The 27,206-nt window shown below is 33.8% G+C and overlaps 1 protein-coding gene across 2 annotated transcripts in view; it reads left to right on the top strand.

The window, feature by feature from the left end:
- LOC149542506 (acireductone dioxygenase 3-like) overlaps window positions 1-26,686 on the top strand; it is a 199,710-nt gene extending 173,024 nt beyond the window's left edge. Inside the window, exon 7 of one of the 2 annotated variants that reach the window (XM_089797441.1) lies at window positions 26,407-26,686. In XM_089797441.1, the coding sequence (XP_089653567.1) occupies window positions 26,407-26,446 (40 nt within the window). In that variant the 3' untranslated portion in view covers window positions 26,447-26,686. Of the gene's footprint in view, window positions 1-11,840; window positions 12,142-26,406 lie in introns of those variants that run through there. The other variant, XM_089797440.1, reaches the window with a different exon arrangement.
- The last annotated feature ends 520 nt before the right edge of the window (window positions 26,687-27,206 follow it).

The following is a 27,206-nucleotide window of genomic DNA, read 5'->3' as shown; positions in this document are numbered from 1 at the left end:
ACAATGGTATTAGAGCAATAATCCTACCATCCTATGAGTGAAGGCTTATGGAAACTTACAAGAGGAGGACAAATAAAACAACAATGAACAACTTACCAAACGCGGTGAGATCTTGTATGGAGCAAAATAACCAAACCAACCAAACCATATTGAATCAAATAAAAAAATCAAATCAAGCACTTCTCCAAGTATTGCAAGATATGGGAAATTCTATCAACAATTTGAGAGGTCAACCCAACTAGGCAAGAGAGGCTAGCTCCACTTACTTAGAAAATAATAATGTGTTTTTGTAACCAGAATACCACAACCATCATTCCTACACAAAGCAGAGCTACCGAGAGAAGAAGATGGAATAGAACAACCAGTGACTAGGACTGAAGAAATTGCAAGGGCATACGAAGCTCTAGAACCTAACATTAGAGAGCTGGTATCTTTTAGAGAATTTTGTGATGATGAATGAAGGGAGACATCTAGAAGGATTGTAAATGAAGAACTTAAACATAAAATTAACTAAATAAAGCTTCCACCTTTTGATGGTTTAGAAAAGATTACACAACACATTTTTTATTCTAAATCCCATGACGGAAGAAGATGCTTTGCAATTTGCTATAGTGTATCTAGAGGGAGCAGCACATTATTAGTCGACCCATGGGCATATCTCATTGGGACATAAAAGATGTAAAATGCTATGAAGAATTCTCCCAAAAGCTCATGAACATATTTGATGATAAAGACATTGAATGGTATTTCCAAGAACTAACTCAACTTAGACAAACTATGCTCGCAAATTCCAAGAGTTATCTATTATGGTTCTAGACCTTTTCCAAAAGAGACTCACTCATATATTTATAGAAGAATTAAAAGACTCCACCAAGCACTCTATTAAACCGCATGAACCACAAAACTTGGAAGAAGCCATTAGAAAAGAAAAAATGGTAGAATCAAATCCTCCAAAGGAAAGATCTAAGAATTTTTCAGCAAAGACAGAACAAAGAAACAATGACTCGAGAAAAGATCATAAAGAAAAAGAATGTTATTTTTGAAAAGGACAGTGGAGTGTTGGGCATCAATGCCAAGGAAAGGGTGCTTTCAAGCAAAAAGAGGACATAATGAAGAAAGGCTTATGCTTTAGGTGTAGAAAACCATGGGCATCAGGTCACAAGTGTAGCAAAAAGAATCAAATTAATAGAATAGAAGCAACATCCGAGAGAGAAACAGAAGAGTCGCATAAGAAAGAAAGACATGATCCAGGAGATCTTAATAGTTTCCAAGCACAAAATGAAAGAGAGAAGCAATGGTATTTTAAAGAAATTCCACTTGATGTATTTTGAATGGAATTGGTAATCGATATTAGAGAAGGGAAAATATAATGGGATAAGAAATTATTCACTTTTCAGTTAGTATTCGTACCTATTTCTTTTGGATTGACAAGTAAAAACAAGTAATTGATTATGAGAATTTGTAATGAACGTATGAATACAAATATTCAATTGTATTTATACTCAAAATTTCCTCAAAACTCCTTGAATGAAACTATAGAAAGATCATGCACTTCTAGTGGCCTTAAGATGAGATAAAGTCTCTCTTGAGGATTAAATAGAGAGGGATATATATCCCTAGTGACCTGGGACGAGATAAAGTCTCTGCTAAGGATTCTAGAGATGATTACGTCCTAAAAGGATACTCATAGAGGCCTAGGAAGAGATAAAGTCTCTCTTGGGAATTACAGAGATGGATAATCAAAAAGGGATATCCATAGAGGCCTAAGGGCGAGAAAATTTCTCCCTTAAGGATTACGAATGCATACTAAAAGAGTAGTAATAAGATCTGGGAAGAGATAAAGTCTCTCCTAAGGATTATAAGAATTCTCATCAAGACTCGTCATGGACAAAGGAACTGTGAAGCCATGAGAAGATACTACAATACATCAAGATAAGTTACATATTTTGAATTATTTTTAGTATTTTTACATTATGATCTTTAGTTTTAATAAACTTATTTTTGTAAACATATTATAGTTCTAAGTTCTAACTGGAATTGTTGTGCAGGACTAACGATCAAATTATAAGGAGAGAATATTAAATTGCTTGAGGACAAGCAATTTAGGAAAGGGCGGACTATGATATTCCCCATTTTTTAGTTGAATTTAATAAATACTATTAAAATAAAAATAATAAATAAATATTATAACACAATTCATTATTAAATATATTTTAAGAGATCAAATTAATACAATATAATACTATATAATTGATATAGTCATAATGTGAATATAATATAATATAATTGACTATATCGATTATACAATATAGATGAATTTTGTATCACCATAAATAACAAAAAAAAATATAATTATAATTATTACATTATGATAAAATAATAGTAATAATAAATACATACATAATACATGCCAATAAATTGAAAGTAATATTACAAGAATAGATGAAAATTAATAAAGGAATATATGATCCAATTAGTAAAGGTCATTTTGAGCATCATAGCGGCGAGGTAAATGACTTTTACGTACTAGAAAATATGTTAAGAGACTAACGATACCAAATCAACAACTAAGTCACGCCTAGAGTAAGGGAACAATGTTCTCAATGTAAACTAAGTGTGTCTATTCAATGACAAGAGGTGTGACCTTAAGAGACATGTCCATCCAAGAAGCCCACTCCTATAATGTAATCCTTATAAATCCATCTAGGAGGATGACACAAAAAAAGGAGAATTAAGAATTGGGAGGAAAATTGACAAGTCAGATCGCATCTATTACTAAAGTTGCAGAAGCAAATAAGGTTGAAGACCAACATCCAGTTGAAAACCAAATAAGATGAGCACCACTTGTCAAAGAGGAAAGAGATTGAAGAAAAACACAAACCAGCGAATAAGACAAGAAGCATAGCACTGAACAGTGGCAATCAACTACTACAAGCGGACACATCACACTAAACGTAGGAGGAATACACAATTACCAATATTAACCACATTCGAACAACAGTATAGCAAATACATGATAGTATTGAAGTAAAAAGAAGTCATCGACCCTTCTATATTTATGCTTTGCATTTTCTATAGGCATCTGAGATAGGGGGATTTTTGGATTACTTACCTGTTAGATTTAGATCTACATAAAAGAGCAGTTGCCTAGTTGGCACGAACTAGTGGCAAGCATTCACGTCAAAGATAGTGATTTCTATCTACCCCATTTTAGATTATTTGTCTTCTCATTTAAAAAGGAAACCATAACCAATCGAAGACACTTCCCTTGCAAGGATAAACATCCATGCTAGATACAAGAATAATAACATCGTAAGAATATCCAAAATTTTGTGGCAAACATTTTGAATCATCATAAGAGGAGAATCATAATTATGAAGAGCATCTATAAGATAAGATTATCTTATTTAGTACCCGGTCATAGCTGAACCTAGCAATAGAACGCAGTAGCCACTATTTTGAGTATAAGTTATTTCATAAAATCAATCCAAAGAAAGATATAGGCTTTGATAAGCAGTCATTTAACTTATATATGTGTGCGTGTGTGTGTGTGTGTGTGATCGGTTATACAATTTGTAATGGTATTAGAACGTTGAGCATAAAATAATTGTCCCTTAATTCTAATTTACTCAATTAGGGAACATTACACATGCAATTACAAGTAAACTCACTTTTCATCCGCATTTACATGCAATCTCACTTTTCATTCCCAATTGCATGTTCCATGTACATGTAATTCAATTTTCGTGCAATGACATCTTGAAAACCCATTTTTCACTTAAAGTCACTTTTTAGAAATCAATTTTTTTTGTTTGCATGCATTCCACTTTCATGTCTTAAAGCATATTCATAAATGCTCACTTCTACCTCATATTTTCATCCCCTCAAACCACACTCTTGCCTTCACCTATGCATGTTGTCTCTTTTGAAGATCATCACATTAGATCTTTGAAGTGTCTAATCCATACTCCGAAGCTTTGTTGTTGATCAAGAATCAACGCTTTTATGGAAGCAATATCCTCTGATGATGTGTTCACATTTTGGAATTTTCATGTTGTAGCACAAGCACAAGGGATGCCCTCATCTACAAGATCGAAAGGCAAAATGAAATTTCAATATGATAAAGAGTTGGCTCACACAACTCCATCCCAGGTCACATCTATTCTTGATAGCATGTCAAATATAGAGATTGGGCATGTAGATATGATCAACTTCTTGCGACGAATAGAAGCTCCTGCTAGTCATGAAATGAAACACATCAAGAGGAGTAATATTCATTTGGTGTCTACTTTTCCTATGGCTGCCCTGGAACTGGAATTTGTTCTCGGATGTGCAAAACGTTTCAGTCCAAAATCAAAAACCATCAAGGATGCTGATGCTAATGTTATTATAAGCCTTGATCCTGAGGTTATTGAATAGATTTTCAAAGTGTCGCAGAGTGCAGAGTGTGTGGATTTGAGCAAAGAAACATCTTTGGAGATATGGAATGTGAATAAGGGAAATTATTAGAAGGATTAAATCTATATCAGTTGGATTGCAAGAGAAACAATTTCTCAAAATGGCCAAAAACCATTCATAGATCCAATTTCAAGCCGAAATATAAAGACCTAATTATCCTTCTCAGCAGAATATGCGATCTCAAGGATTCTAATGATTTTGAACCGTGGATGTATAAGTTCATTTTCCAAATCATTGATAACAAGGAACATATCTTTTAGGGAGAACTTATCAGCACTGCACTTTGTGAGCAGTTGCTCAATGTAGGAACATTGACACCGTTCTACATGAATTCCTATCTTGTTTATATCGTTGCTGCTATGGGATCTTTTTCTGGACTTTCAACCAAAGGAGACTGTCTTCAAATTTTAGTTTGGGAATACTATGATCAAATTACTCTGACTAATAGTAAATACCATTACAAAAGAGTTCAAGATGCTTTCTTTGGGAATTTTTGGTGCTTGTTTGATAAGAAGTTGTCTATCAAAAGAGTGTCAGATGGGGCTTGGGACAAGGTTAATCAATATGGTTGCATTTTTTTTTAGTTTCCAACTTTTACTTATTTAAGAGTTGGGTATTTCAAAGGAGAATCATATACTTTACCTAGGTATGCTACTGACAGGATTATTCTAATGGAATTGGTCAAACAACTCATGGAGGTTCAATCTGATGAACATGCTCTGCATAGACAAGGCTTTGGTATTTCTTCTACCAAGCCCTTGGTGATTGATCATTACATGATAAATTTTGTACACAAAGCAAAGGTCATGGAAGCAAAACTTCAGTTGGTTACATTGAAGAAGTTCAAAGCCAAATTTGATTTTGATTACAGAGAGATGAATTCGAAAATCAAGTGAGCATTTACTCATGTCCATCGTATAGAAGATATTTGGATTGACCTGCAAACGGAGTTGGATATAATAAAAATGGACTACTGCAGGTTGACTTTGCATTAGATCATTGATCTTAATATGCTCAAGATCTCATCTGATTTCCAAATTGAAGATGATGGTAATATTCTTGATCCATAATATCATCAGGTTGGTTTTGATAAAAAGGAAGGTACTTTTGTCCTTGATAGATTTCAATCCATTATGGCAAAAACCAACAAGTGGTTGAAAATCAAAGGTCTTAAAAGGGTCAATTCAAAATTGGGTTTGGATTGTGGAAGTTTTGGTACTCCTGGAAGGAAGTCGCAATTAGAAATTGCCGATAAAGATGGAGCATTGTCTTTTGATATAAAGAAATTCCTCAAATTCAAATTAAAAAGTGGAAAGGGATTTAAATTACCTCAAACACTTGAATAAGTTCAAGAGTCAAAAGGAGAATTAGAAGAACTTGATGAAGAAGATGAGGAGGAAGAAGGAGAAGTCACAATCATATCTCCTCCGAGACTTATACAAACTCAGAAATCATCTATGCAAGAAGAACCTTTTTTGGGTATGATAGATGATGATGTGGATTCATTTTCCACTGTTTTCACACCCTCCATCCCAACCTCAAAAGTCAATACATTCTTCTACGGCTCCTCCTGTTTTAACAGCCGAACAATGTTAACATTTAGGGAATGTGTTTGAGGATTTTCCAACTCTCACAGAAGATCAAGTTTCTCAACTTGATACATCCCTAACTGGTTTTGAGTTATTCATGACTAAATCCTCCTATCGTGCACCAATGAATTCAGTTGTGCAAACTGAATCTTGCTTAGTCACAATAGAGATACAATTAGGATCAATGCCAATGGTCTCCACTATACCTGCTTTCACAGATGAAAATTTCAATTTGACTGCATGGTTGAGCAGGATCACAATGAAGAGAAGAAAGGTTGTCGTACCCCCAGATGACATTCCTATTAAGAAAACTAAGTCCAAATCTTTGAAAGATAAGATTGTTTCAAGGATTTTAGTTGATTCTGAAAAGACCAAGTTTGTTGAAATTGATGAGCCATTGGTGAACAAGCCAGTTGAAGAACTTACTCGTTCTGATTACAAATTCACCAAGGTAGAAATTGGAAAGCAGTGACAACTGGGTTGCTTACAGGATGCTCAAGACGCACTTGCTAATGCGTCATAGAGAAATCATGAATTATGGGAAAAGAAAAATCAGTTGAAATAGGAGGTTGCTCACTTAAACAAGGTTATTCAACAACAATCCTCACAACATGCAATAGTTGTATCTCAGACACTTAAGGAGAGAAAGATAGTAGAAGTTGTGAAGTCTTGGATGGGAGAAGTTATTTTTGGAGTACAAGCCATTACAAATATGACTAGAATTCTTGAACGTATCAAAAATATTGAAGAAATGATACATGATTGGATTACATCTTTGTCTCAGGAGGCTAATACTTTGAAAGAAATTTTGAATGATTGGGATGAGATTGCTAAATCTAATGGTTACATGTGACGTTCTTCCATCCTGTGAAATGTTCTACAAATGTCATGGACTCATGGGTTACAAGGAAGAGACACTAAGAAAGCTCGTAAAAAAGTTGCAGGCCAATTTAGAAGATTGCCAGGCAATAGAAGTTGGGATCACATGTGATTCAGAACAAATGGGATGCCAAATTCTTGATGAACATGGTAATTTGGTTGTAGTTGAAGGGATAAATTCAGAATATACAATCAGGATCAATGCTGATTTAGATTCTGAAGATTTTGGTTCTCATACAATGAACAAGTTTGCCTTGTATAAATCTTTAGCGAAGCACTTGCAAGATTCTCTAGTGGCAAATTCCAAGATTTTGAAATCAGCATATGCCGATGCAATTAGAATGGAAGCCATATCAAAGACAATGGAGATTTTTGATCTTCCTACAATGTGTGATATTATCATCAAATTCAAGGCACTGAAGAACAATCTTTAAGATTGTTATTTTGTTTATATGTCTGTAGATCAAAGAGGATGTATTGCATGAAATTATGTAATTACATGTGATACGAGTTGCATGTATAATGGCATATAATCCAATAATTTCTCTTTCAGTTAAACTCGGTCAAAGTTGGTTTAGTTACTTCCACTTTTTCCTCCATTTTTTTCTCAACTCCTTTGCCTCAATAAAGGAGTGTTCTTTTATTGTAAAATCTATCTTTTATTTGTATGCAAAAGAGCTCTGGAGAAATTGTGTGAGCATAACTTTGATTGTGTAGCACCATTTTGAAAGAAAAGTGAATACAAAGAATCAATTGAGACTTAACTTTGATTGAATGAGATTGTTACTTGTGCAAGTTAGAAGCTTTGACTGTGATTTGCATTTGTTGTCTTTGATTCACATGTTGTTTTGCATTCTTGATAATTGAGTTTAAAAAGAGTTAGAAAGCAACCAGATCCGAAGCTTTGACTGAGAGCAGTTGTAGAAATATATAGATGAGAAGCTTTGTCTGTAGCTTATATCTCTTTCTTGATTCACAAAATAATTAGGATATCTTTACCTCTGGAAGTCTTTGTGCCCCAACAATTAAGCTTATTCATATATAATTATGACCGGACTTAGAGCCAAATCGGTAAACTTTCAACTAGCCTTTGAGTTGGTGTTGGTTTATCGATATCACTGTTTCTAGCTATTAGATAAAAGTGTAGTTAGAGATTTCACCTTGCCCATTACTCACTCCACGGGTAAGTGGATTCTTTCCTGAAAGTTAAAGATGAAAGAATATTGGTAACACCCCTTAAAATCTCTCAATTTCTTTCTTACCTTGAGTTGATCCAAGGAATGGTGAGAAGGGGGAGCCTTCCCTTTAAGGTAGGAGAGACTCTGTCTCACACGCTATGGCTGGTCATCTTATTTTGCAACTAGATTTAACCCAAAACTGTCGGTTGCAAAATATCCACCCAACAAATTCGTTACTATGTCAACCTCCTTAGGATATCAATACAAATATGTATTTGATGGCTTCTGAAATCAGACAAAACACTAATGAAAATGGATGAGCAATGAAAATTGGGGCTGGCCAAGTGACTATGATTTTATGTTCTCTCCAAGAATATTGGAAAATACACAAAAAGCTGGAATTCACATTAGAAAATGTCATAGGAGTCCTCTAGACCAATTGAGCTCATTGCCAACGTCAAACATCCCGTTTGATGGGGCTAACACTCGTTGGAAAAGCTAGACCTAACTGCCAAGCTAGGGAGATCAAAAATGGGGACATTACAAGGAAACATTGGAAATGATTTTGTTTTAAGGGTTTGATGCAGGACTGCAAGGCTTCAAACAGAGAAGTCTTACACAAAGGCAACATCCCTTGTCCAGAATAAACTCCTCATCTAGACTCTATAGTAGATTACATATTCTTATTGAAAAGACCTAAGAACAATATTGAAACTAAATACCAACATCTTTAACTAGGCGAGTTTCGTATCTTGGTAACACAATCACAAAAAACAAATGATGGGGCCAATAACAATTATTTATACATATTTAATCATTCTCAACATTAGATGCTTTTGCATCCAAAACATTACCCCTAAAACTAATAAGGGGATCTTCTCAAATACCAAATGAAACTCAAACCCATCATAAGTCCATTTGTCATCATCAAAATCAAAGTTTGTCTACCCACTAGAGCCCTCTATGGAGGGATCACGTAAAGAGCATCACCTGTGCAGACAAAAAATGGGAGGGATCTCACCATAAATCGAGATGAAGAGATGTCTAAGAATAAACTCCACTGGAAAGACCCGCGATGGTCCTAACTCTAGAATCTGTAAAAATTGTGTGATCCACTGCATTGCCATGTAGCTGGTACAGCAACGGAGGCAAATAAGCTATGGTTCTCCTACATAAGCCGTAGCAGGGAACACGAGTACAACAAAAGCAAGAGCAGTGTAATAGCACAATCATGATGATCTGATCTTTCTCCTACGTGTATTTTTTCCTTTTGAGATACAGTTACTATACAACAATGTTATTTGGGGACACAATATCAGTTTGACTCGTCCTAGAAATCCAGACTCTAGGGACATTTCAGAAACTCAGAAACTTTTGGAAATCTGTCCCCTAGCTGTTCCATTAATCTTTGAATTCTGAAAATTTGTTTGACTTCCTCTCTCATATGAATTCTCAATTTGAATTATTTAACACAAGAGTTATATGCTAAGGTTCTATAATGTCTATAAGCATGCTTTATCCATTTTTTCATATGAAAATATAATTTTTTCCTATATATTTTTATATTTTTCTAATTTTTTTATATAGCTGTCCCTATATGCTGTCCCACTGTCCCTTCTTGTTTCCTGCTCAATCTGTCATGGAAACCTATTTCCCCAACTTCCGTTCCCCCATTCCAAAAGCCCAGGGTAACGCAGCTATACAGTTATTTAATTTAATGACAACTAATAGAAATTGTATGTGGTTGTCAAGATTTATTGGAATCCTAGATTCATACCTATATTACAATGGGTGTAAAGAATAAGACCAACTTACTGATTAGGGTATGAGATAAGGTAGCAGTATGGGATTTTGTAGAGTTCAAGGTCTACGATTGTCATAATGACAATTTCTTTTGCTGGCTTTGATATGGCTGATTAGGACCATACAAAACATAAAGTATTGAACAATTATAAAAATACTCTGCAAAAAAGAAAAAGAAAAACATTTATAGAATTGAAAATAGTCTTGAAGGGTAAATAGAATCTAATAAAACTAGTGTGAAAATTTATGAAGGCTTCGAACAAAGCACGGAGCCAAGAACATCAAAGGAGTTGAGTTGGATGATGATACTTACAAACAAAGGAAAGCCAACAAATTAAATCCAATTGGCATTACAACAATTGATAAGTGGAGATGTTTTCCGCAGCAAGTGAAATTGTGCCATTGCTATAAGGATTCAATTGTGTAGTTTTTGAGTCAAACTCGTTAACCCATGTTTCATGAGTAGTGGTTCACAAGAACCCATCTCTCATGAGAATGAATGGAACACTTAGCACTCATTGCATCTAGGTGACACTCATAGAGGTGAAGCATGGGGACTTCTTGGGAGGTCACATGTCACAGTACTACTCCAGCTCAAGTGTGCAGCCATGAAATTTCCTCCAAGGATACTCCCACTTTGCTTGCAACCTCATTTGCAAACCCTTCAACAAGTGTTGTGCCTTATGAACCATTCATTACCAAGCCCCTTAAGCTAATCAATTGATAAGTAGGAGGTATTTACCACGACAAGCCAAATTGTGATATTGCTATCAAGATTCAATGGTGTTGTTTTTGAGTCAAACTCATTGACCCATGTTTCACGAGTAATGGTTCACAAGAACCCAGCTCTCATGAGAACAACTGAAACACTTAGCAGTCATTGCATCTAGGTGATGCTCACCAAAGTAAAGCACCATGACTTCGGGTCACCCATTTTCCTACTACTCCACCTCAAGAACACTTAACCACGAAGTTTCCTCCAAGGTTAAACCCACTTTGTTTGTAATCCCATTTATAAAACTTTCAACAAGTGTTATGCTTTATGAACCATTCATTAGAGAGCCTCTTAAGCTAATCAATTGAGAAGTAGGAGATATGTTTTACAACAAGCCAAACTGTGATATTGCCATTAGGATTGAATTGTGTAGTTTTTTAATCAAAGTCATCGAACATGTTTCATGAGTAGTGGTTCACAACAATCTATCTCTCATGAGAATAAAAGGAACATTTAGCACTCATTGCATCTAGGTGATGCTCGCAAAGGTGAAGCACTGAGACTTCCTAGGAGGTCATCCATCCCAATACTACTCCATCTCAAACATGCTTAACCATGAAATTTCCTTCAAGATTAAGCCCACTCTGCTTGCAAGCGCTTTTTCAAAACCTTCAGCAATTGTTGCGCCTTACAAACCATGTGTTAGAAAGCTCCTTAAGTTTATCCATTGATAAACATATGTTTTCCATGACAAGTCAAGTTGTAATAATACTATTGGGATTTGACCATGTAGTTTTTCAGTCAAATGTAAGAACCGTACTGGTTCTAACTCTAACAAACATCAAAATGCTTCACCTTTAGATGTTTAACATATTGTCAAGCACTTTGCATGAAACCTCTATCTCTCTGTCCTTTATTTTCAGATTGTATTTGCTTGCTTGAGATGGCTTTAAATGTTGTTCAAATGCTTGAAAAATAACTCAACAACGACTAAGCAAAGAACAAGAGGCAATGACAACTACTATTTGATCATTTCAAATGCATATGTCCAAATTTTTACATGTAAATCTACACTTATTGCCAAGGAACATTTTAACACACTTGACATGAAATAACACTAAATGTAATTCTGAACATTTAATGAACCTGGTAATTGCAACGCTGGTCCAATGTTGGCTTGTCAATGACAAAAATGGCTCCCCAAATTGCTTAATGCAGGTTCCAACACATACCCCACGTTGCCCTCTCAAATTGGCCACTTAAAGAAGAATTCAGTTGCAGAAATAAATGCCTAACTGCAGCTCCTTACAACACCTTCAAGCAACAATGCTATGACAGAAATGAAGGCTAAGGAATGGCGTCCAAGCTGGTAATAAATTGCAGAACTATCAAACCCCAAGAAAATGACGTTGAATGCAGCAGTCAAAGTACAACTCCAATGCCTAGTAGCCAGTTGCTTCTTTATTGAATATACAGTAATAACTAGTCTTCACGAACTCTTCTTTCTTAGCTTCCAAAATGCAGATTAATATTAATCAAATTGGTATACAACACCAATTTAATTACCATGAATTCAGAATGTACACACAATTCACCGTATGTTGCAACAGCTCAAAGTGCAATCAAAGATGGAGGAATAAATCCTCTCCCAAATCCAATGCTAGAGGCTTGCTTTTATAACAATTAAAGTCAAGATCTTCTTCAAAACACCAACCACCAATATCTTTTTCCATACACTTTTCACTTAAATGCAAACTTTTCTTCTAGTTGCGTATTTGAATTTGTAATAATATTAAATGATAATCATTTACTCCAAAAATTTAATTAATCTTTTGACATAGGCTTCCATGAATTAATTAAATAAATGGTCCCTTCCAGTGATAACTCAACTCTAACTTAAGTAAAATTATAAAGTAAAATTATAACTTTATAAGAAATCATTTAATGATTTAATAATAATTTTGCCACTAAAATAATAACACCTTCCAAAAATATTTATCATTTAAAAATGTCGTCTAAAACAGGGGTCACACCTATTATTTCCCCATGTTACCAAATTCACTTTCTTAAAATAGAAAAGGTCCCTCTTAACCATCACTAGACTTGCCATAAATAGTAGGAGCATGAAATTGAGCTCAAACAAAGTCCAATCTGAGTCAAAAAAAGACCAAACTACAATACTAAATTGTGAAAACAAGACCCTCTCATAATCGAGCCTTTGCCTCAAAGTAACCTCTATCCAAATCAATTAGCCTATGAGAATCACAATAATAGGCTAATACCTCAAACTTTGATGCTACCAAAAATGGGGACATTACATCAAACCTATGACATTTTGCTTGATAAACATCCATTAACATTTGGGGATGACAAGGGGAAACAAGGGATGTGATACCAAGATATTTTCCAAAGAGCCAAAAATAGTGGACATCAATATACAAATTTTTAAACGATGTTTGTATATGTGCACACACGTATGTGGGTGTGCGTGTGCATTTGTGTGTGTGTGTGTGTGTGGGCACGCGCGCGCATGCTCACATTTATGTGAGTGTGCATATTTGTGTGTTTGTTTCTCAAAATATATTAAGATATTATAGATAGAGGAAAAGAGAGAGAGATGTCAATAATTGATTATTAAAAAGATAATATGGAAATAAATAACCAATTCACAAGTTACAACATTAGTATTACAACATAAATGATAATAGTTGCAGTATAAAATAGTATAACAGCATTATGTCTATAGTTTCAAACATCAAAGCCATGGTTTATCAATATAAATAACCAAATCAAAATGTCTCACACATGTACCAAAAAGTCATAAACATCAAAATATAACATGCTACAGGTACAACTTATGAAACTAAACATCATTCTATTTATCAAATATCCTAAGGATTAGAGTCATTCAAGTCAATATCTCCCTCTAGCAAAAGTAGATCATCCAATGAATGTCTAAAGTTTAAATTTAGTGGCCTTAAAGTTTATAAATGTATTATATTCTATACCTAAATCTAAACAATATTTCTTCAATTGTTTTTTATTCTAACAATTAACTTTTAAAAAGCTTTTTAATTATATTTGTAATTATGATACATGTTTATTTATCTTCTTAGCACAAGTTTATTATGATGAATATAAAAAACTTAAATTAAGTATTAGATTTGTAGTTTGAACATATTTTAATATTTATGGTTAAATTTATAAAAATTTAAAGATATTTAATCATGATTTTCATTTTTTAATATGTAATCATGAATTTTATTGTGGGCACGAATTAAAACCTTGTGCACGAATTTTATTTTGGGGAAGGTTTTTTTGTTTTTGGGATGTGTCAGGTGTCCCTTGGGCATTTCAAGGACTAACTGTCATCTCCAAATGTAAGGGGACATTTCCTACAATTTCCTATTCTTTTTTGAAATCGAGGACAATGGTGGACGTTTCCTTTCGTCCCACTATCCCTAAAATGTTTTAGGGACAAAAATGAGTCCCCTAGGGATAGGAAACACGTTTTTGTGTAATATAAAGTCAAACTCATTGTTCCATGTTTCATGAGTAGCAGTTTGCAAGAACCCATCTTAATGAGAATGAATGGAACACTTAGTTTCCATTGCATCTAGGTGATGCTCATAGAGGTGAAGCTCCAAGACTTGGAGAGGTCGCCTGTTCCAGTACTACTCCAACTCAAGCATGCTTGACCATGAAGTTTCCTTCAATGTTAGGCCCACTTTGCTTGAATCTTCATTTACAAACCTTCAACATGTGTTGTGCCTTATGAACCATTCAATAGAAAGCCCCTTAAGCTCATCAAATGATAAATAGATGTTATCCTTAGCAAGTCAAATCATGATATTACTATCAGGATTCAACTATGTAGTTTTTTAGTCAAATTCATTTACCCATGTTTCATGAGTAGTAGTTCACAAGAACCCATCTCTTGTGAGCATGAATGGAACACTTCACACTTATTTCATTAAGGTGATGCTCATAGAGGTGAAACATCAGGATTTTTCGAGATGTCACCCAGTCTAAAACTAGTGTAGCTCAAGCGTGCTTTACCAAATATTTACTCCAAGGTTAGGCCCACTTTGCTCGCAATCCCATTTGCAAAACCTTTAGCAAGTGTTATGCCTTATGAACCAGTCATTGGAGAGCCTCTTAAGCTTCTTAATTGATAAGTAGGAGAAAAGACCCAATAGTTGCCTAAGCAAACTTCAAACACCTAAAACTCCTTAATCATAAGTTGGATTTTGTCAAATTTTTCAATATACCTCCATAGGCAAGTGAAGAACTTAAAGCTAAGGTTTCAACTTTTAGATATTCAACGATCTCTCTGTAGGTATCATGGAGCCCAAAGTGGTAAAAAAAAAAAAAATTCAAAGCGCTCGTTTGATACTTGTTATGTTCATGCACCAATAGTCACTCAAAAAAGACCAATACTTGTGGTTAAATGTCCTAGTATTCTTTAAGAAATATTCCAATAATGACACACATAATTGGTCAATCGCTAACCGAAAAAGCTAAAAAACTAAAAGATGATGGACTATTAGTACATGTATGATTGGTTATTAGTACATGTGTTTTCATTTTTGGAGCTCTTTTACGAGTAGTAATTGTGGGGTATCTATGACAACTATCACAGTTATTGGACCCCTTATCAGTTGTTGGGTCTCTTCCCTTGGGAATGTTTTCTTCAATAATTCAAATTGTGATATTGCTATCAAGAGAAAACTATGTAGCTTTTGAGTCAAACTCATTGGCCCATGTTTCACAAGAACCCATCTTTCATGAGAGTGAAATTTTATTGCTTTAAAAAAGCATTTTATTTCTTTTTTTAATCATTATGCTCACCATAGTTACTCTATTAGGTTTTCAACTTTAAAAATTTAATTCTTATTCCAAAAAGCTATTGTACAAAAGTGTTTTTATTTATTTTTAAATAAAATTAAGCACTTGTACTAAAGTAATTAAATGTATAAGGTCAAATGTGAAGCAATCAAATTAGGTCTCAATTACTTAACATTTTGGGGGTTTGACAACCTTATACCTCAAAAGGAAGTTAAGGAGATATGTTAACTCTAAGGTAATCAAATATAAGGGGATTAGTGTTGTTAAGATTAACCTCCGACAAAAATAGCAGTTCTATGCAAATATAACCAATATCAGAAAATAATAGATCACATTAAAGAGAACACAAGACACTAAGATTTAACGTGGTTCACCCAATCCTTGGGCTATGTCCACCAACAGCAAGTCCAATATTATTATTATCCATTGATTACAATCCACAATCCCTTACAGCTCAATATCATTGCAAGAAGCTACAATATCACCATTACAATATGAAATCCCTAACCCTAAGCCTTTTTATACAAGCTTTTGCCGCTTACAAAATAAAGGCTAGAATAAGTTGTCCAATGGGAAAAATAGCAGTCGATGCCTTTTACAATATAAGGGCATTTTTGGCTTCAGGGGCACTACCCCCGCAAGGGCATTGCCCCTCGACCCCACCCTATACTGCGACTGGGAGCGCACCTGTGGCACTACCCCAGGACCTCACAGGGGCATTGCCTCTTGACCCTATCTTGGGACCCCATAGAAATAATATGGGGAGAAAACCACGTTGAATAAACCTTTTAATCTGATTAGGCTCCACATCACAACAAGTGCAATCCAAATGATGTAGCACTTATGCATACAAAAATTAAGGATTATAGAATTAGAGAGAACGCAAGGCCCTTAAAACCCTAATGTAGAAAGAGCTATGAAATGCAATTAAGACTATAGATATAGAAAGTAGAAGCATTGAAATGAAGAAAGCAATTAATTGACTAACCTTGAAAAATGAAGTGGAATATTGGATAATAATTTTGTGCAATTCCAAACAATGAACAAATCCGTTGCAAATGTGGAAACAATGAGATCTCTAAAATCGATAAATCTTTAGGCTTTATGTTAGGGTTGATTTTGACTAGCAAGGTTGATCTAGAGCAAAATTAGGATTGCACTGTGTCCCTGATTAGTAGTGCTTGATTGTTAGACAACTTATGAATCTTTGAAGTTCTATGAGAAGGGTATCTAAATTTGTTCTTTGTTTGTCCTTCTAAAATTTGTTGCTTGCAAGAAAAATGGTTTTGTTTTGTTGATGGGGCTTTTCCTTGGTCAACCCGTAGTTTAGGAATTAACCTTGAAATTGAAAGAATTGAAATGTTGGAAATCTAAAGTAAATGCATGAATTCATCTTAGAATAGTAGGATTTCTTAAATTGAATGTAATGAACCCACTTTACCAATTGAATGGATCAAGAGGATGTGAATGTAGAAGAAGAATGAATATAGAAGCCCTTCATTGATGACAAGCTCCACTATCACCAATGAAGGAAGCTAGATCTTGAAAATTGTAGCATGAAAATGGAAGAGATGATGAAGCCTCGAAATAAACTCCTTGAAGCTCCTTGAAAGTACCTTGAAAGGATCTCATTGCATGTACTTAACCTCTTGAAATGATTGAACACTTGAATGCTTGAAGGTTTGAGTCCTTGTACATGCAAATAATGGATGCATGCTTGGATGCAAAATTAGGCAAATGAATGTGCTTATAAATGGCTTGGAATAAACTTTCTCTCATTGGTCAATCGGACACCAAATTAATGCCTCAGATCAACCTTGACTCAAGACTTGAGAAGGGGACTGAAAAATGGATGCATTCCTGATTTATAGGTCTAGATTCCCTTGGGATTTCCTTGGGGTCCTAGAACAAGTCTCGACTTCAAGAAATCAAGTGCAAATCTCAAAAAAAACCCAGTTTCAATGTGGAAAGGAGACTCTGAGTGTTGGAATGAAGGGAAGGGAAGACCCAATTGGGTAGGTCCTACCTTGAGCTTTTTGTTATGAAATAGGAATACCATGGAGGATCTATTAGGTTTTACCTTGATTCTGTTTAGGATGCATGAAAAGAGATAAGAAGAAAGGGAGAAATGTGAATTAACTACAAGTTTGGCATTAAATTTCACTGAACAGGAGCTAAATGGTCAGTAAATTGAAGTGCTTCCAATTTAAGACAATAAATTTAACCCCTACTTTAGCAAGAGTATGGGCTTAACTCAAACTCTTGGTAAAGTAGACCACAAGGCATAAGATAATCTTATTACAATTGAGGGAACTAAGAATTAATCAAGCCCCCTAGGGAAAAATTAATAGAAGTAGAATCTAAAGTACAAACTAATGTGTATGTATCTATTTCAGCATTATTAACTTGTTCCATAGACATAGGTTGGGTAAAGAAAGGAGAAGAAAAATGAGAAGCATGTAATCGAGCTTTAACTCTAGCTTGATGCTTCTTTCAGCGATCACGGGCAAGTTGGTTACGTTTAGTCTTGCTAGAAATTGGTTGAGAAGAAGAAGGATCAATAGACATGGATTCCTTTCCATCTTTAGATAGAAGAGTAGAAAGAGTCATGGCAAGTTGAGATACAGGATGAGGAACCACACTAGGTAGTACATAAGATACAAGAGGTAGTTTTTATTAGAATTTGAAGAAGTTGGAGAAATAGGTGTAGAAGTCGTAGGTAAACAACGATTTGTGACTTTATTGATCTTGACATTGTATAGGTGGAAATGTGGATCAAGAAAAATAAACCTAAGTTCATCACATAACCACACACATACACACACACACACAACTCAAATGGGGAGTCAAGGAAATTGATCCTTTCAATCCCAATTCTAAAATTACTAGATCTAGAAAGATTAGTGCTAGCCAAGTGATAAAGGAGCACTAATGCAAGCTAGAATTTAGAGGTTGTAGAATAAGGGAAAAGATGCAAAAGTCCTTGAAACCCTAGTGTAATAATGAGCTCGTAAATGAGATTAAAATAGTAGATGTAGTAAGTAGATATGCTTCAATTAAGAAGGAAATTAGAAGACACCTTAGGAGTAAAGAATATGTTTTTCTTCTTTATGTGTTGCTCCAAATCAACAATCAATGTTGGATCTGGGCCTAAAACCATCAAATCTTCAGAATCCGGAAATTGTGCAACAATTTGGCAGAGGTAACTTTCGCGCGAGGGTGACTTTCTCCAAAAGAAGGGTAGCGATGATTCCCTAATCAACTATGTTCGAACATGTTTTTGAATTTGCAATCCCACAAAATGACGAAAAGGGTATCTGAATCTGTAACCTGTTCGCCTTTCCAAGATCTTAAACCTGCCAAATAAAAAGGTTTTTGTTTGTTGATGGGAGGTTTGCCTCAATGAAACCACAATTTAGGAATTAACCTTGAATTGGAATAATTGAATTGCAAAAATGTAAAGCAAATGTACAAATTCACCTTACAATAGTAGGATCTTGTGAATCAGATGCAATGAGCTCTCTTTACCAATTAGATTGGATCAAGAATGCAGATGAATACATGTAAAAGATGCAATAAAGGACCTTGAATGGATTGAGGAAGATCTTGAAGATAAACTTCTTCAATTGCTTGATTGCTTGAATTCTTCATCTTCAATGGAGGAATTTTCTTGAAGAAGACTTGAAGACTTGAATGCTACTACGCATGAAAGCATGATAATATGTGAATGCACGATTATCAAAATGGAGTAAATGGGTGGGTTTATAAAGGGCTCAAAATAAACTTTCTCCCATGGGTTGGCAATATTGTGCATTAACTTCAGGAATCAATCTAAACACAAGATCCAAGGGACAGTTCAAAAATAGGGCCTAAGCAAGGACACGTTGCATCCCTGATTGGGCAAAGATGCACTACTCACTACCAACAAGGCCCCATAACCCTCGAGATTCCTTTGGGGTTTTGAAACAAGTCTTCGATCCTAGAAATCAGGTACAATATTTGAGATATGACCGTTATAGCACAAAAAAGAGATTTTGAGTGATTGGTTGAGGGAAAGGGAGGACTGAGATGGTTAGATCCTTCCTCAAGTATTACGCCATGAAAATAGGAGCATTAAATATTATCTATATATTAGGAGAAATGAGAAGAAATGTGAAGAAAGGAGGAGAGTGGCATGCAAATGATGATCTCACATTAAATAGGTGTTAAACAATCATTAAGTTGAAGTGCTTCCAATTCAAGACGATACATTTAGCCCTCACTTTAGCAAGAGTGTGTACTCAATCCAAACTCTTGGTAAAGTAGAGCACAAGACACAAGATAATCTCACCACAATCAAGGAGACAAAGAATCAATGAAGCCCCTGAGAGATTGAGTCTTTGCTAACTCCAAGATTATAATAAGAGAAAAATCACTAATTGAAAGAAACAGAGTGTGATTAATTCTACAATGAGAAATGTACATCCCATTGTGAATCATAGAAAAACAAACAAAAAAATGTGTTACCCGTGTATGGGACTTCGCATGTTGTACTTGATTGTGTTACCTATATATGAGATTTAGTGAGCTTGTATGTGTTACCCATATATAAGATTTAACACATGTCTTTAGATGTGTTACCCATATATGAAATTAGCAAGCTTGTACATGTTACCCATGTATGAGATTTAGCATATGTGTGTGCAAAGAAGAAAGAGACCCACTGTCAAGGATGTGTGCTTCCTAAATTGAAATTGTACATGGAGAATCCATCCTTTAGGATTGTGCATAATTCATTAAAGATATTCACAAGATGTGTGCAAATGGAAGTGATGAAGCAACAATGCGTAGATTTGAAGATAACCCAAAAAGCATACCAAGCATTCAAAGATAAAGTACCCTAAGCCATACAGAGAATTTGTATTTACTATTCCATGATAGAAAAGATGAGTAGAGTGCATGCCCTATTGTTAAAGTCATTGCTAAAATTTTAACAAGAGCAATGGCTTTAACAAAATATACGTACATCCACTAAGAGACATTTCCATAGTGAAATGCCCCCAAAGGAAGACAAATCAAGGGAAATGAGCACATAACACATATAGAGAGAGCACAAAGGGATCTACTAACTTTAGGGTCAGGATGATCATATGATAACATGTAAATATTATATCAAGTACAAAATATCAACATTCCCCAAGGAAGTAAAACTGCAACTCAAAGGAAGACATGTAAGAGTTACAAAGAAGAGTATTCTTGGACCATCATCATTGGTGCTACCACATCGTAAATCCAAACAAACAATACAAGGATACAATTACTAACATTGACACATGTACAACATAACAAATAGAAACATATAGAAGAAGTGAAATACAAATAGAAGAATGATATAACATCTTGATTTCCTTATCACATTGTGCCAACAAAGCAACAAGGATCATTTAAAGAAATCTAAACAAACATATAGCAAGCACAATATAGGGGAAGCACATCACAACAGGCAAACACACTATGTTATAGTTCTCTCTCAAACACATTTCTCTTCTCCCCTATCTCAATCAGTAGTATGTAGAGAAGATGGACAACTTGCAAGAGGAGCAATGCCCAACATAGCAGGAACAATAGCTAAATCTAAATAAGGACCCTCGTGAGAGTAACTATGCTCAAGTCTAGATCTAAGTAAAAGCTACGTAGAAAGCATGTTAGGAAAATCAACATCAAGATCGATAATTTCATGCTCATCATCATCTAATGTATCTTCCTCATCAAGATTAATAGCAATAGAATCCAAATGCAAATCACATTTATCTATCTCATTAGTATGATTAACTTTCTCTACAGAAATGGGCTAGTGAGAAGTATGAATATGATCTTTAGCATTAGCTTGATGATTCTTTCAACATTCAAAAACATGTCAGTTACGCTTAGTTTTACCAAAAAAATTGTTGAAAAGAAGGATCAACAACCATAGGTTCCTTACCAGTATTAGACGGGTTAACAGGAAGAACAACATCAAGTTGAGAACTGAAAGGAGGAAGCACACTAGAAGGATCATTGGATGCAGGAGTTCGTTGACCATTAGAAATTGAAGAATCGAAAGAAATAGGTGTAGAAGGTATATGCAAAAGACCACAAGTAATATCCCTAGGAATACTCAACTCAACAATTTTTTGACATTTATGAGGTTGATATAATTGGAAAAGAAAATGAGGATGAATCGAAGGTGTAGTAGGAATAGAAGGCCAAAAGAAATCAAGGGTTGTGTAATGTCTAGGCCTAGAAGGATGATAAAGACTATGATTGATTGTCTTAATCTCATCATCATAAGGCAATTTAATGCACTTATGAATAGGAGAAGCAATGGCTTTAATGAAAATCAACCAAGGTAAACTAGCTTTATTCGAAATTGATCAAAAGTAGGAATGACAACAAAGGTACCATTCACCACTTTACCACATGGTTTGATAGGTAAGGAAATGGAACCACGAGGAGGATACAAGAAACCATTACAAGTTTGAATCCAGGTATCAGATGAATCATTGAAATCATGGTGTTATTTGTTAGCAAACAAATGTTCCTCAATGATAACATAAACCATGGAAGTAGGATCAATAAGATATCCATAAGAAGGATACTTAGCAATTTGAGTAGCAATATAAAGAGGGTCATCAAGAGCTTTGAAAATATCACAATCATCAAATGAAATAGTAAGGTCTCTAGGACGCTTAAAGTTAGGTTTAGGCTTAGGTTGATCATGAGATTTAGATGGCACTTTCTTCTTAGGTAGAGGTGGAGGTGGAGGTTGAGGTACACATACCACAGTGTTAGCATTGCGATGATTATGCTCCCATAAGGTATCATAAGAAACATTCAGATTAGGGGAAGAAGAAGGTTGAATAATTTTATTAGTAGTGTGTTGAGGTAAAGGATTGGTATAGATTTGAAGGTTTTGATTAGGAGATGCCACAAATCTGTTTCCATTATCATGACTATCAATAGATAAAGCATTAGAGTCAATCAAGTCTCGAATCTTATGTTTTAGGGTATAACAGGCCTCAATATCATAGCCAAGTTGACGATGATATTGACAAAAGGCTTTAGGATCGAAGTGTGGACTTGACGTAGTAAAAGGAATAAGTGCTTTAATAAGAGAGACAGAGTGTGTGTTATAATATTAGCACTAAATAAACTTCCCATAATGGAATGCAAAGACTCGGAAAGGATTATGATTCATCCAAAAAATGGAGGAAGAAGCAATGATACTTTTGGATGCATTAACTACTTGTTCATCTACTGTATTTGTGGCTTTGTTGATCTTGACATAATTGTTAGGTTTCTTGAATTTGTTGTGACTAGGTGTGGCATCACTCTTATCAATTGGTACAAGAGCCATTGGAATGGTGCTCTCAAACTAGCTCACTTGTAATTGATAATGATGAAGTGTTGCCCAAAGTTGTGAAAAGGGAGTAAACTTAGTAAGCGGGATATTATCTCTAATGTTTTTTTTGTTAATTTTCTGGTAGAGAAGGACTCAGGATCCTTCCTTGGTCTTGGCCTTACCACCAACCCACCCTACAGGGAGAGGGGAATAAGAGTGTTGCCTGTATTGAATGAGGGATCTAGGCGAAATGGAAGGAAAGGACACAGACAAGGGGGAGTGCACCTCGTTTACCAACTACCTAAAAAAAGGTAACCAACAAACTATCTTATAGTCGGGTTGGTGTTGGGGTCTTCATTGATATACCCTTTTTCCCACTACATGCAGAGGTCGCCTGACTGCAACCATTAACCACACACACACACACATACACACAGATATGTGTGTGTGTGTGTAGGTAGGTATGTATATACACACATACATACATACATGTTGAATATCAATAGCAGGCACAGGATAAGAAATCTGAGCATATAAATGCTTAAATCTATCAATAAAATCAGTCATTTTTTACTTAGGACCTTGTTTACACATCAAGTCAGTTAGAGACACTTGAGGACCAATGTTATTATGTTGGATGAAAGCATTAGCAAGTTTATGAAAGGAGTTAACAGAATAAGGTGGCAAAGAGCAAAAACTATTGCAAAACTTTGTCATGAAAAGTGTGAGCAAACAACTTAGCTAAAATCCTATGATCATGAGCATAATCACTATATCAAACTTGAAAAGTTTTAAGATGGGTGAGAGGGTCACCCTTAACATTATAATTATTAAGGTGAGCCATCTCAACTTGTTGAGCAGTGGTATAGCTAATGTCAAAGGACAAAAGATTGCCCATATTAGATGTAGGTATATTAAACTTGGATTGGATAAGGGAAGCAAGTTGTTGTAAGGAAGAAACAATTTGAGAAAGGCTATTGATAGTGGAATCATTAGAGGAAGTAGGTGGCAATGAAACATTTGACACAATAGGAAGAGGGTATGAATTAGTTAGAATAGAAGGTTTGACGAGTGGGACACTAGGAACAACATCAGGAAGATTAACATACGTGTAAGGTACACTATTGTATGAAGGTTGTAAGGTAGGAAATGAAGCAGGTAGAACACTCACAAGTAGATAAGAAATAGGAAGACTATTAATATGATTAGATGGTTGAATAGAAGTAGTCACGATAGGAGAGACATAAGTAGGAATGCTAGAGATAGTTGTGGAAATAGGTATGGAGGGTTGAACACTAGTGATAGGTGGAGTCATTCGTATTTCAAATGAGGCTTGAGCCAAATTCTTAACATGAGAGTGGACAAGGTGAGTAAGACCACGCAAATTTTAATACCATGTTCATCATTACAAATCATCTAGTTCTTAAGAGCATTAAAATCAACAATAGTATTGGTATTGTGATTATCTTGAAGAAGCCAATCATGCATTTTATCAATCTTGGTAGAAAATTTATGCACTTGTTCAGGAGAAGCCCATAAAGTCTCATCCTCATCATGAGATGAATGAGGAGTCAAATTCCATAGAAGGATTAGGATCACTTAGGTTCCTAAAGAGAGTAGAAGAGCATTCTAGATCAAAGGGAGTCATGAGTCTATGACCCCTCTTAATGGGAACACTATAAGTAGGGCTTAAGGTAATAAAGCACCTACACTAAACAAGGTAAGAAGACACAAAAGGAATCCAACCTTATGATATGAACTAAATCACAAAGCATACTATATAATCTTTAGAAGTTTTGGGGAGGGATAGATCTAGAAATACTTGGTTTTGATGTTAAAAATAAAATGATCATGTGAATACTGTTGCATATTGATTGTTTTACTATAGTACATCTTTTCATATATCAAATTTTCTTTCAATTTGTCTTTTCAAAGAAAAGTGAAAATCGTTGTTGTATCTCCTTTTTTGTTCAAACTTAGCATAATTCTTCTCTTATAAGTACAATTATTTTATGTAATTTTATTGAAATTTATTTTGTAGAATTAATAACAAATATACATTTCATAAATTATCGTCTAAGTATCTAAATGAATCATTTCTTGCATAGCATTTTCCATTTTAAGAAACAATCTCTTATAAAGACAACATTATATATAGTTATTAATTGATCTTAAACATATGCACTAATCATAATCATATTAGAATAGTGGAAAAAACAATGAAATTGTTTAAGCTAAATAATTGGTCAAATTGAAAGACTTATTGATTTTTTTGTTGGAGTGAGTTGAAAATGTTGAGGCTAGCTCATTTCACATACATAAATCACAAATAGTGTCCCACTTTTCTAAAAAAATTGGAACATTAACAAAATTATTTGTTTGCAATATATTATTGTAATCACTTGTGCAATATATTATTGTAATCATATTAGAATAGTGAAAAAAACAATGAAATTGTTTATGCTAAATATTTGGTCAAACTAAAAGACTTATTGATTTTTTTGTTGGAGTGAGTTGAAAATGTTGAGGCTAGCTCATTTCACATACATAAATCACAAATAGTGTCCCACTTTTTTAAAAAAATTGGAACATTAACAAAATTATTTGTTTGCAATATATTATTTTTGAAATTTTCAAAATAGGAAAATTTTACTTATCTTTGATCTCATTGGTTGAAAGCAATTTGTGTTATAAGACGCTTCTTTCAGAGGCTTTCTCCATATTTCAAATATTTAGCCTAAAATTTAGTGTATGTTTTTATTCTCATTCATATATATTATTCCTAATTATTACTTATAATTTGATGCTCATTACAATACTATATCTTTGAACATCTTACATTAAATTTATTCCTAACTACAACTAGTAATAGGATATTGAAAATTTTTAATCTAAAATTGATTTCATGTATGTTATGATTCTAAAATAGCGTAAAATTTCATGTATGTTATGATTCTAACAAAACTATAACTACGAGCATGGTACATATAACTTATTCCTAACTACTAGTAATAATAGTTTTTATTTTTTTTATACACTTTCTTTAATGAAAATCATAATTCTATGTTTTAATATTTTTGTGGAAAATAAATTTAACACATTATTTTCAATTATGGCTAATTATAAAATAAAAGAATAAAACAACAACGAATTTTGTTACCTTTTTTTTAACGGTCTATTGTATTTTAAACATGTTAATTATTTTTAATATATTAAATCATTTAAAAATTATATTAATATGTTATTTTTAGTAAATGTAAAATTAAAAGGCAAATAGTAGCCACTCTGTGGCACTTGTTACTAACATATTTACATTTGCAACTTCTTATTTTTTCCTTCCTCTTAAAAAAATTAAGATCAATCATGACATTATGGTATCATGTAGTATCTAAAAAGCTTTTAGAATTTTATATAGTAATGTTGCTTTTAATCTCATTTTGTTTTGTACTAGCAATGCTATTATGAACATGTAGAGGATTGCTTATGCAATATATTATTAGACTCTTGTTCTATTTAACATTATTTTAGTCAAGAATTATGTTTGCTTTCATTGATTGAAATTCCTTTAATTTGCAGGAAAATGTATGTGCATCACTTTGTAGAGAAAAGTTGTTGAAGATATAAGGATGGTTGTGTTCGTATTATAATTTATACATGAAAATATATTACTAGCATTTCAAGCATAAAATTGAAAAAGCAAATGATTATAATTATATTGTTCAAATAAAATATAAGAATACGTGTGCAATAGATTTATATTAAGCATATGTTTTAATACTATTTTAAGATTTATTTGTATTTACATTTTGTAATACAATGTATCATTTATATTTATATAATGGATGATTGTTGTACATTTCTATTTTCGTAATATTATATAAGTATATAGATATGAAGTAATGCAATTTTATTATATATATATATATATATATATATATATATATATATATATATATATATATATATATATATATATATATATATATATATATATATATATAACATCGAGAGTAATTGTTCTCAAGGCGTCTATTTTCATTTAATGTAAAAGTTACTTTTTCTATTTTTCTATTTTTTATAAGGTTAGTATTTAATAATTTATTTATTTTTGAATATAGCTATGTAAAGTTACATTAAATTATTAAATACTTGTCTAAAGTTACTATAAAATTATTCTTCAACATTTTATTTTTTAATTCTATATATTGTGTTCAATTTTTATTTATTTTAAGGATATTATTACGAAAAATGTTACAGTCGGTAGTAGAGTTAGGGTTAGGGTTAGGCATTAGAATTAAAATTTAGGGTTAGGATTAAAATTAGAGTTAGAGTTAGAGTTAGGGTTAATGTTAGTTAGATAGAGTTAGAGTCAGGAT

The sequence above is a fragment of the Cupressus sempervirens genome, chromosome 8 (genome assembly GCF_028749045.1).
Source record: "Cupressus sempervirens isolate cs-2001-9-10 chromosome 8, ASM2874904v1, whole genome shotgun sequence".
Classification (NCBI taxonomy): domain Eukaryota; kingdom Viridiplantae; phylum Streptophyta; class Pinopsida; order Cupressales; family Cupressaceae; genus Cupressus; species Cupressus sempervirens.
Note: the sequence above shows the minus strand (reverse complement) of the source record. Positions and strands in the feature narration are given on the sequence as shown.